The sequence below is a fragment of the Callionymus lyra genome, chromosome 15, assembly GCF_982586985.1.
Source record: "Callionymus lyra chromosome 15, fCalLyr1.hap1.1, whole genome shotgun sequence".
NCBI lineage: Eukaryota > Metazoa > Chordata > Actinopteri > Syngnathiformes > Callionymidae > Callionymus > Callionymus lyra.
In genome coordinates, this window is record NC_141832.1 from 20,853,216 (window position 1) to 20,866,357 (window position 13,142).

General features: G+C 39.6%; 1 protein-coding gene across 4 annotated transcripts in view; it reads left to right on the plus strand.

Moving 5' to 3' along the window:
* The first annotated feature begins 1,452 nt into the window (after nucleotides 1-1,452).
* The window catches only part of LOC148065305 (voltage-gated potassium channel KCNC1-like), a 53,734-nt gene continuing 42,044 nt past the window's right edge, over nucleotides 1,453-13,142 (plus strand). For all 4 annotated transcript variants that reach the window (XM_087809098.1, XM_087809097.1, XM_087809096.1 and 1 more), the window contains exon 1: nucleotides 1,453-2,034. In XM_087809098.1, the coding sequence (XP_087665224.1) occupies nucleotides 1,492-2,034 (543 nt within the window). In that variant the 5' untranslated portion in view covers nucleotides 1,453-1,491. The remainder of the gene's footprint in view (nucleotides 2,035-13,142) is intronic.

Below are 13,142 nucleotides of genomic sequence, written 5' to 3' on the forward strand. Positions count from 1 at the left end.
GCCCTAGATTTTACTATCAATTAAACCACAACATTCGATGTGATTATCAACCATCTGACATTGTACAAAAATGGAGTCCCTTTCTAGGCCTGCACTCATAAAAATGGAGATGGGGGGCCACAGAAGACCATCTCACCGGACTGAAAATCGTCCCACGAGCACGGAGTTTGAAACCCTATGAGCCAAACAAGTAAATCATTTGTTTACATTTCTGGTACCCATCTTACTATTTGTCCAACAGATACCTGTATTTGTGTGTGTGTAGGAGAGAGAGAAGGGGGGAGAGAGAGAGAGAGAGAGAGAGAGAGAACATAGCTAATATAGTCCAGCAAGGCACTGCAGACTAATCTCAACACACCGACACAGCACATTAGCTCTGCGCTAAAAAGGGGGGGTGCTCTGAGGGGGGGAGGATAAGGAGGAAGGAAGGAGGCTGCATGAGAGAGGGAGAGAGAGAGAGAGAGAGAGAGAGAGGGGGTAGAGTAAAGAACCAGGGAAAAGAGAAAAAAATGGGAAAACACTAATGACGTGATGGTCTGCAGTCTATTGCCCCATTTTGTGTGGAGCTCAGCAAATACTTGCTTCTGCTTCTGAGCCTCAACCCCCCCTCTTTCTTCTCCTCCCTTGTCTTGGAAAAAAAAAGGGAGGAAAAATGAGAAAATAGACGCGGGCTTCCAAACACTCCATCATATCCCTTCCCTGCGCTACTCTAATTGAGCCAAGTGTTTTAGTAGATTTCAAGATTGCTGGGTGGAGGCGAGTGATGCTGCTGCAGCACGGAGGGGGGGGTGGAGCCATGCGGGTAGTGGGGTGGGCGGGAGGTGTTGTGGGGCAAGTGGGCTTGAGTGAACACATTGACATGCAGGACGGTGCACTTTTTTTTTACACTCTGGATCGCAGCTTAAATAAAAAAACGGATGAAGGGAAAAATTAGAAATTTGTGAGTAAGTTAAAAAACAATAAATAACGTGTTTAACCTTTTACACATGATTTAAATCAATATTTGAATGCGAGCATTACCGTAATAAATGACTTTTTTTTTAATTATTTTTTTTATTTATATGACTCACCGCATCGACAACAACCACTTGGTTTGGATGATACTCGATGCGAAAAACCGGTGTCTCGGGGAAACCGTATTCAAATGAGACCCCCCCCCCCCTTTATGGGGGGGTCGCTCGGATGGATGCGCAGTGTTTGACATTTATCTTCGAGCACGTTCACCTAAAAAAAAAAATCCCAATAATGAGAATCCAGGCGGTCAACCATTCAGCGAGAGCTGTATCGATTCATAAAATCAACTCCTTTCTCTCCCTTTATTTTCTCTCCCTCGACTTGCGCAGAAACAGGTGACCCTCCTCCTCCTCCTCCATCCCCCCTCCTCCCTCCATCCCTCCATCCTCTCTCCTCCTCACTTCTCTCCGGGACTCAGAGGGGAGCAGTGAGGAGCATCAGTCGGGCGCACTCACCGCAGTATGCTCCAGCGCAGCCATGACTTGTTCGGCGTCAGATAGCGAGAAGATCGTCATCAACTGCGGGGGGGTCCGCCACGAGACGTACCGGAGCACCCTCAAGACGCTGCCGGGCACGCGCCTCTCCTGGCTGACGGAGCCCGACGCCTTCAGCAACTTCGACTACGATCCCAAGTCCGACGAGTTCTTCTTCGACCGCCACCCGGCCACCTTCGCGTTCATCCTCAACTACTACCGCACCGGGAAGCTGCACTGTCCCAACGATGTGTGCGGACCGCTGTTCGAGGAGGAGCTCGCCTTCTGGGGCATCGACGAGACCGACGTGGAGGCTTGCTGCTGGATGAACTACCGGCAGCATCGGGACGCGGAGGAGGCGCTGGACAGCTTCGAGACGCCGGAGCCGGACGCCCCGGAGGATGACCCGGCGCTGACCGGCGGGGCGGACGGGGACCTGAAGCGGCTCTGCATGCAGGAGGACGGGCGCCGGGCCACCAAGTGGCAAGTGTGGCAGCCCTGGATGTGGGCGCTCTTCGAGGACCCCTACTCGTCGAAATATGCCCGGGTGAGATGGTCATTAGTATGACCCAACTTGTGTTGATATTGTGTGAACATACTCCCTGAATACTGACCCCCCAAAATAACACATCATCTTCTTTTTTTTTTCTGGTGATGCGTTGAGTTGAAGAAGCGCAGGAATGCGCCAAAGTGTCGGACCAATTCATGTTCAGTCTGAGGGATTTTTTATAAGAATGGGGGAGAGCAATTGTCAAGATAGAAAACTGAAACTTAAAGAAAAGATTTAGTTCACACTTATTTACTGGTATATAACGCAGTGCTTCCATGTACACGTCTCAATGGCTGCATCTGAATTCTAGGTAAGGTAATCTTCAGTCCTACATTATCTTAGTCCAATGGGCTCCCAATTTGGATATAATACACAAGGTCAAAGGTGATTTTCCTCCTCAGTTCCAATCTTAAGATGAGAAATCTCTTAAGGCTTTTAATAATGTGGTTAAGTCAATTTGATAAACGTACTTTAACATATTTTTTTATAAATAATTGATCTCGCACAAATCTATAGGAATTGGAATCCATTTAATTAAATTATTGATTAACTTTATTTTGCAAGGATTTGCTGAGGTTTGCAATAGTAAACTTTATATTTTTCCCGAAGGCAACCCTTAAAAGGCTCGAATAACAACACTAACATCTATTTTTTTCCCCAATGACCAAAGGGGACATGCTTTTTCACATCACTTTCCCCTTTTTTCATCGCTAACAAGTATAATGGGATGTCAGTCATACATCAAACAAAATCTCTGCAGCAGACACCGCCAACCCTCAGATGACACCTACCTAACCCATTGACAGTATGGAAGTTTTTTTTTTGAAGGGATTCAAATTCTATCCTGTATATTAGAAGCTATAACTCACCGGATTGCAGTTCACTTTTATTGCCCTCAAAATGTTGCATAAAATCTTTGATACAGTTCATTATTTTTGGCCATATTACTCTTCTAAATGAAAAAAGTGTGAAGAAACATAGTAACATTAGAATTCATAGTATAATTTTTATTAAACTTCTCACACAATTCAGAAAAACAAAAAACCTGAAGGATATATATACATAGGATATTTTTGAAGATGTGGATGTGTTAGTGACTTAAGCTCACATTTTCCATTAGAATATATATTAATACAGTCGTTTGTGTCACACTTGTGCCTGGGTTTGGCACCTGCCCAAGCAGCAATATAACAATTGATATGATAGATAATAGAAAACCACTTCACAGTGCAGATGATTTCATTTAAGTGCTCAAGCTGCCCCCCCACTTGACATGAAATGATGCGGCCCCGGGTGGTTGCAAGGCTTCCCCAATGCAAACAAACAGCTACTACTTACAGGATCAACCATGTAGCTCCCTCCTTGTTTCTTCAAATCTCTTCCATTATTTACTGGGCCGCACTGGATGATGACAATTCCATGCAGGGATGACAGGACTATATAGAGTAACTGGTGAACGGCAGGTACCCTTTTAATTTTGCTTTAATTCGTTCAGGAATCGAACTCTGAAAAGTGGTGAACTTCGTATTCTGGTTCAGATTGTTGGTCTGCATTGGTAAGAAGGTGGATGGTTGGCAGATAAAGGGTCGGGTTATGTACACATACTGGCCCCTAACTGGAATTGTTCAAACATTTGGTGCTTTTACTTGGTGGAAAATGTGCTTAAAGAAAGGAAAATTTACATCTCAAAACTAATGCAATAACTGCTTTTGAATACCAAAAATGTAAAGTATTTTTTCAGGTTTTATCCTTTAAGTTGGTACCGAAGCCATTATGGTCCAGAGCAGGGGTCTTCAAAGTTGTCCCCTCAGGCACTAAAGGAGTAGCCCATTGGCCTGATAAAAAAATATATTTTTCACACATTTTATTATGTTTGATTTGGTGTTTCCTTATTGCTTATCAATAATGTCGCTTGTGTATCACAGGAATATCATTTATCGCCCATTATAATTTATATGAAGTCATTTCAGAAGCGGGGAACAAACTGATGGTAGCACAGTCTCCTTGGTGAAACTCGAAGCTAGGTTGGTGACCCTTGGTCCAGAGGACTGGTTCCCAATCCTAATGAAGGCATACCAGATGATTTTTTTAATTTTCCAACCCCATGGTGACAAGTTAGGTATACACACAGCTCCTTACAACACTTGGTGTGCTTCCGAAACTTTATCTTTTAAAGAAACTTTTTTTTAGAAACAACTGATTTGATATTTCAGTTATCTTTAATTTTGTTTTTAACATAATTGATTAGGGAACTGGAAACAAAATTTGGTTAAGGAAATGGGATAACTTCTCAGGTACTTCTACATAAGCAACTAATAAGGCAATGTTTCTTGGACTGCATGAAAGAGGTTATGGTGCAACTACTAAGAGCGTTTCAGCGCGCTCCATGCTTTCATTCCTTACGTCTCGCGATCTTTCAGTCATAAATAAAATTGCTTTGCTTCGTGACACTTTGGGAGAGGCTTTTTTAGATTAATGTTGGCTAGACTCACATTTGACTATAACAAAGACAACTGCATTCCTGGCGTATGAGGTTTAGATCAAGCAATTAAAAGCATTTTCTTTTCAGATTTAAAAAGACAGACATTCTTTTTTAGACCTTATGTTATCTCTGGTGACCTGCACGCCCGAAAAACAAAAGCGTTGTGGTATCCCTTGTGTTTCCTTTTGGTTGAAGGTGGTTTCCAGTAATACATATGCTGCAGGTCGTTCACCTTGACCCAGACAACACAAGGGATTGCACAAACACGTTTGTTTTTGGGCCTACGGGTCACCTTGACCCTGAGATAAGACAAAGGTTACGAATCCCAAATTAAAGCCAGTTTATGACATAGTAAAATTTACAGCACCAGCTGTCGCCATTGACATTAAAAAGTAACTGTAAATCTTCCATCATAAAAATAGAAATAAATCCAATCACTCCAATGTGGGATTTTTCAAAACCCCCTGCTCTTTATTTGGAATTAATGCTACCACGGTACAGCCAACAATTCATGTTTTCAAGGTCCATATTAAAGAAAAATGTGTGACCCTTGTATGCTGATCAACTCATTCGTCAAGATGACCCAGATATCTCAGTCCTCATCCTATTAGAATATATAACTTTCTCATGGAAAACATCAGGCGATAGGGCCTGAGAGCTTGTGATCAATGCGCTGTGGGCAACAGTTTCCATTTTTGTCGGCATCAGCCCTTGTTTACATCTGAGATAGATGCACCTTGGCGTGAGAGAGACACATGGTTCAAGGCGGCGGATGATTTAGACACAAACTGGACACTTGGTGTCAAGCATCCTGAGCTCCTCCTTCGCTTGTTAATAGCATTAGTTATTATACTGGCATAGCATTTCCTCATGTCAAGTCATTGTTGGCACATTAACAAACCCACCTTCAATGCAAAATCTCAGATTGCCCCGTTTGAAAAAGAAGTCCCTCAGGATTTCAGAGGTATGCAAACAATACGTATTGACCTCATTGTTTCTGTTGGTTGCTGCTTGTTGGTTTAATCTATACTTACATGTGTTGTCTTCTAGAAAAATCTTTTGATTTGATTTAATGAATTTATAGCTTGGAAAATGGAAACTTGTACATTATTCATTCACATTAATTAATTAATTAACACATGTGAAAAAATAATGTTTAAATTATGTGGAATCTAGCATTAATTGACCATATCATCAATCAAGTAGCCTCTTGTATTGCTTTGACCTCTGTTGAGCTACTGTTGCATCTTCATCATCATAAGGTCTTCATTGCCGTTTTTTTTAAACTGATCTTAGCCCAGCTTGCTACATTGCTAAAAGAAAAATGTCTCAGATTCAAACGAACCTTGTAATTCAGATTAGATGTTTGACTCATTTGATCTGACAAATCTGAGGGTTTTGCTTTGCTTCCATGTTGACAAATATAAAAACCATATATAATATTTATTCGCATAATAGTGTGAATTATTTAGTATGTTCAATTGTACAGGAGAACACTCTAGCAATTGCACAAAAGCAAGGATGCCCCCTTGGATTTTTCTACTGTGTGTGTGCATGTGTGTGTTGTGTGCATTAGTCATTATGATGGACTGGGAAATCCGTTTGTGGCATTGCACCCTATGTCCGACATTCTCATCTCTGTGCTGCAGGGTTGAGTCTTTGGAAGCTGTTTTTGTGTTTTTCTTTTGCAGATATGAATTCATTTCATCTGATGATGCTTGAGATGCACTTTAACATTATTAAGCAGCTTTTAAAACAGCTAGTTTTGCTGCAGCAACTTTACTTTCCAGTTCCGACTTCTCAGTTTTTTCTCAGCTTCTTGTTTCTCCAGAACATTGCTTTCCATTATATATATAGTATATAGTATATCGGGTAAGAACTGCAGCCTATTTTGCTGCATGCGTTAATACAGGTAGATACTACTGTGCGTCCGCATTTCTTGCTTTTACCACTGAATGTACTTATTCGGTTTTCAGGCAACATTTGAATTAATGTCACGAGGACGACCATTACCATTCTGATAACAATTACATTTTTCTTCTTTATATCTTTTTGTAATTTTTCACATCTAAAACAATTTCCTCTGTTTGTATGTCAGTTAGAATTAAGTAACAGGCAGGGGCGGTGCTAGAACGGCTTTTCCTGGGCAGGTGCATGCAAAAACAAACACCTTTTCTGCATGAATGGCTACCTACATGCGGTATGGAATGAGTGGAATGTGTCTCGGGCTGCAACTACAGATTGCATTAATAATAAATATCTTGTGTCGATTATTAATTCAATCAATCTACCATAGCACAGCATCTGCACCAAATGCATGAACAGCGTTGCTCTGTAAAGATCCCTGAGCTGATAGAACAATTAACATATAAATAAAGAAACTGTTTAAATGTGAGAAATATTCTCTACTACAGTTATCTGTGAAGCATATTTTAACGAGCAAAACAGAAAGAATAAATCATTTATATATTGATTGTTACTCTCTGAAAGATGTTTTAATTTGAAAAAATAACCAGCTTTTACCCTAAGCAATATTTGACTGTTTAAAGTATGCTCAAAATAAGCCTGTAAATTGGTGTAAATAAGTAAAAGACAAACTCTATAAAGGGATTCAGGCCTCCTGATGCACTTAGCGTAAGCTTTCGCCAGTCAGCAACTTTCACAAGGCACTGAAATAGTGGGAAAAGTAGGTGACCAGGTGATTTCAGGCTGTAGGAAAGGGGATCTGGATGCGGGTCAAAAAGCCCTTCTCTAGATTTATCACTTTCACGACTTGACCTGTTATAGTTTTTGTCCGTTTTATTCATTTTATTTTTCAATTTAAGTCAAATCCAACTCTGTCTTCATATTTCTCTACATACATAAGTAGTGCAGTCAAGATGAGAACAACTAAATCCTAGATCCAATGTGAAATTACTTCATACTAGGCAGTCAAATATCCTCGCTTAATACACATACATGTACCTACAACACGTTGTTTTGCAGATGAAACAAAAATAAAATAAAATAGAAATGAATAAATTATGTGTCTGTAATATTAAGTGCGGAATGTAAGTAGAGTCAAGCATCGGTCAAGATATTTGTTTTACGATATCTCTATTTACCAGATCCGGTGATGCTCCTGTCTCACTGTGTGTGTGTGTGTGTGTGTGTGTGTGTGTGTGTGTGTGTGTGTGTGTGTGTGTGTGTGTGTGCGAAAGTGTGTGTACACGTATATGTAACTAAATGTTCCATTGTATTGGAACACAGAAATACACTTGATTTTACACGCAGTGAGAAAGAGGGATGAGCATTCACTACTGCATAAACACATCCCAGTCACACATCACATCCTTAGTTTTAGATTCTTAAATAAACTGGCATCAATGAGTCTGTGAAATATATGCTGCAGAAGCAACACAAACACAACTGTGCAGTGTCTACTTATAAGCCAATGACAAACCTGCCTTCTTCACAACATGATTAAAATGCACAAACAAGGCTTTTTTTTTATGGTTATTGGTGTCCCCTCTCTTGCGTCATCAAGCTGAAGAAAGGAGTGAAAGTGGGGAGGAGGCCAAACAAGAAATTCAGTACTTTATGGCAACTTAAGAGCAAATTGTTGTAGAATACTTAAAAAATCTTAACTTTCTAATTCTCAAGATGCTTATGAAAGAGGCAGACTATCGGTAAAATCATGAGACTCAACACCTAGATTATTATAATTGCTAAACCTTATAATTTTGGGATTTTATCAATTTGTTGTTGCAGCCTTATATTTTTCCTTCATTATGTCATGTCATTGTGTATATGAGGAGTTCTGATCTGTTACTCATTTAAAGGTCAACTAATGAAAAAAACGAACTCTCCTGACTCATTTTTCAAATGTTGAATCTTCCTCTCCAAGATGCAGCAAGTCCCTCATCATCATCTGATTGTGATTCTGAATATGATCATGACCATGTTTTTAATTTATTACTTTATAAGGTTCTCCCCCGTCTGAAATCCCAGCAAACGAGAGGTTACAAGAGCAGAGTTGTGACTTAAAAATGGCTTCACTCCTCCTTCACCCAGCTGTAGTCACTGCTTTGTTTATACAATGAGTTCCTTGAAAGTGGAGACCTCGCAGATTAATGACGCATGATGACAAACCTTCATGCTTCACTAGTAAGCAAGATTATAGTTTAAGTATTTTCAGTGAGCGGGGCTTAAGCACATTTCCTAATTTAAATATTTCAATCAAAGAGAGTTTAGTACAAACAGACACATACTGATGAGAGATAAGATAGAATATAGTATTCTCCAGTTTAGCTGCATTTAAACTGAATTTTTTGTTACTATGGCCCGATGAAGGTGAACAAGAATGAAACAATATTTCAACATTGAGTGAGGGAATTGCAATGCTCAGCAAAAGCTTCTGAGAATGACTCTGGACAACACCGGACATTTTCTACAAGAAGACCTGCATAGCTACACAAAAACCTTGACTGGATACACACTGTTGGGTTATTCTGATGTAGGGGACATCCAGGGTGACTTTGTAAATGTTGCTGTCAATAGTTTCAGGTGCCAGAGTGATGATTAAGAAGTGCACCGGGGAGGGGTTGGGGTGCACCGACAGCACTCAGATAAGACACACACACCCCACCAACTCCCACTCTGTGTGCTATAGCGTAACACTGCAGTCCCTCTATTAGCTGACTCCACTGTAGTGTACTGCAGAGATGGAGGGCGACTGAGAGAGCGAGGGTTGAGGGGTGCACTGGGTTCAGAACAGCATCAGTCATCAAGTGGGGGCAGGACATATCAACCTCCCCCCTTTCCCCTTCCTTTCTCCTTATTTTACTTATTTATTTTTAGCTGAGCTTGTTACCCTGGGACACCCACATCTGTCCTGGTAAACGTGTTGGCATTGTACTGACTTGTTGTTGTTCCTATAAGTCGTTTTATTTATAGAATTGGACCGAAAATTTGAATGATACATAAAAATAAAATAAACTATATATATATACATGAATTGACACCTGTGTCTCCATATTTTGATGACCTTTAGTTTGAAAGTCAAATTAAGTTTAACTAATGTGATTCTTTAAAAACATGATCGTTTTTTTAAATAATATTTTCAAAGATTATAAAGGAAATGGTGTTTCAAGGTAACATTACTATTTTTGTTTTGTGATACGCAAAGATTTGTGATTCACTTGTACAATAAGTACAATAAGCACTGATTTATATAGTGATATAATAATAATCATTTGGAGCTTATAATCCATGCATTTGTGTCTTCTTGTTTAGAATATTGTAACAGTTTATTTTCGTGTCTAAACAAGAAATACAAAAATCAGCAGCAAAAATTCTGACCCGCTCTAGTAGAAGAACTCACATTTCTCCGATCCTTAAAACTCTTCACTGGCTGCCAGTTTCTTTCAGGATCAGTTTAAAAATTCTGGTTCTTACTTTCAGATCTATTCATGGTCAGACTCCTCCTAACATCAGTGATCTGATCCAGTCTTACATCCCAGCTCGGGCTCTGAGGTCTGTGGATCAGAATCTACTGATGGTGTCTGAACACGGTTCAGGACCAGATGAGAGAAATCCTTCCAGGCTGTTGCTCCTAAGCTTTGGAACGATCTTCCTCTCTCTTTGCATTTGATGATCTACTGACTCCTTCAAGAAACATCTTAAGACATTTTTATTTCTGCAGTTTTTTTCTTAACTTTCTTAGGTCTGCAGTGTTTACCTCTATGTTGTCTTAACTTTTTAAAGTATGTATTTTAACTTGTAATAATACAAATAATAATTACTCACTTAGTTACTATTTACCGAATTATATTTTCTCTCTAATTTAAGATTCTTTTCCACATCAAGGGTGATAAAACCACTAAGCGCAACAATATTCCAAATCTACGTATTTATTCATCATTTGTTAAAGGGCACAGGTGGCAAAGTAGCCAACAAGCACACAGCTGACTGGAATGTCCCAACCTGGTGAAATAATTTATGGGTGTGCTAACTGGAGTCACTGGGGAGATGATGTCCACAGGCTGCGTACTGTATGGCAGAAATCTGGACCAGGAAAGAAGTGAAATAGTCTGGAATTAGTCAGGTTTTTTAAGAAGATTACATGCAATTTAATGAAACTGTATGCAATCAGAACTTAAGACAGTTGACTAAAGAAAAGGAAAACCATTTGTGTGGCTTGAAAAAAAAAGACAAACATTTGAATTTTTAATAGAGAGTACAGCACATCTCAACATAACATAATCATACATTGTTTTCCATACATTGATGAGATAGTTATGGAGAAATATTATATAAACAAGACATTATCATGTGAATAAAAGAGAAAAGGAGGGGGGAAAAGGGTTTCCCCCCCCCCCACAATGAAGGATTTTAGGAACTAATATGGTGGTTCAATAGTGCTGGACAAAATTATTCATAGAAAAACCAGTGAATGAAAATCAACTTAATAAACAGAAAAAAAAAAGTTTGGGGCTGGAATCAAAACACAATTTTCCGTAATAGATACGACAACTTTTGTGTTGTTTTGCTATGTTTAGGGTTACAAACCTGGCTTTGAAAAAAAACTATTTCATTCCAAAATTTCTGTGGAAATAAAACATATTAGATTAGATTAGGCTTTATTGATCCCACATCGGGGGAAATTTCACATGTGCAGCATAGAATTTGTATACTAATATTTTACCTCAAAATGAGTTCTTTTGTTTTATTGAATACAACAACGCAACCTGAAAGTGACAACAGAACAAGAAATGACCGAAAGAATATGTGAACAATAATATATTTAGGCTGCATCTTCACTGGAGCAGACTGGCTCCACACCTGCAGCTGCTCTTATGAGGTCCCGCTGAAGCTGCAGCATCGGCGCTGCTGCTGCTGGGCCCCCTCGGGCACACTGCCGCAGAAAACATTTGGCACTTTTTCCGTGCTGTTTTTGTTTTGTTTTTACCCTCCTCATTTTTTTTTTATATCTCCATCGATTTCTTCTCATCTCGATAAAAGGTGTTTGGCAAAAACCTTGCTGACGAGCCACCTTTGTTTTTAATGTCAGCACATGGACTATTATTTAGTTAATTAACTAATAAATAAGTGAATGAAAAGCACTAAGAGAGTGCAGACTTCTTTTAAAATGCTTTCTTCTAGTTAAAAAAAAAGGATTTTCATGCAGTGTGTCAGCCCAACATTAAGAGCTCATTCTTGAGGCTCCATGGGATTGTTTTCCACAGCAAACAAATGGTGAATAAAAAGACATGGCTTTACGTCAGAACATCGAAGTACCCGAGTTCACAGGACTCTAAAATGAAACTCCTACGACAATAATTGTGTGAACTTATTTGGCCTTTGAGAGGCTGAGAGTGGCCCAGGTGTCTCCACAGCAGGGGGTCCCCAGTGCTATATTCTGCCAAAAAGAACTGGAGGAAATGACGCAAGCCTCATGGCTCACTATTTAGAACGATAGAACGATAGAACAGCAAGAAGTCCATTTATTTATTCACTCTTTTGAATGATGCCAAAACACTAAAACAAATGGACAGAACGTATTGTAACCCTAAGGTTTGAAGCCAGGTGAGGGAATGTTTTGTCATGTCACCGTTGAACTCTGGGGATCAGTCAGGAGTTTAAATTGAAAATAACTAACTAAACAAATCAATTCAATTTGGTTTAAAGTGCCACATCATAACAGTAAAAAACACCTCCCAGGTATCACAATGAGTACATTTGACAGGGCTTTCTTTAAAGTGGCAGAAACCTCAAGCCAAACCAGACTCGGCGTGACAGGAGCCAGGAGGGCATGAAAGACAGGGGGATGGGAAGAAAAGGGATAGAGGAGAGAGGAAAAAGAGGGTTTACAGATAATAGAGAATAGTGTAGTGTAGAGCTGGATGAGTCCAGACAAGGACATGAGAGGATTCATAATCCAGCATCACCAAATGATGCTGAGAAAAAATGTGGAGCACAAGTGTCCGGGAAGAGGGTGAGTTCGAAATATACAGGTGATGGTACATGAAACAGGAAAGCAGAGAGACATCTTTCCTGGAAAAGACAGAGATAGGGGAAGAGAGAGAGAGAGCTTAGTGTGAGAAGAACTCCTGTAAGCTGTCACACTTAAATCGATTTAAAATGTGTTGTTTGTTTGTGTAAAAATGCCCAAGTGGTGTGTTTTTACATCTGACTCATGTCTCATTTCTACTACTGAAGACTGTGTACTATTACTCCCCCCCGTCTCACACACAAACACTGCACCAGAAACAAAACAACAGCAGTAAGCCAGGGTGATTGCCATGCAACATTTTGGAGCTCTTCTTTGGGTTCCAAAAACAGGGAAGCAGGAAAGTTACAACAAAACTCTTGATTCCTGTCACACCTGGAGAGTTTTCAGAAAACTGTGTACTTTGTCACCAGAAAATATTTACGTTAATGTTTTAGTCAACTTTGAATTTTATTGACAAATGTATTGAAGATTCTGTTCTTCTGAGTGACGCAGTTTTGAATGGGCAACTGTACATTTTTTTTATAACATACTTAATATTTATTTTAACCCTATATTTTATATTATTATCTTCTTTCCTTCCTTATTCTCCTACCTTATCTAATATAATTGTAATAATTGTATATTTAGTTG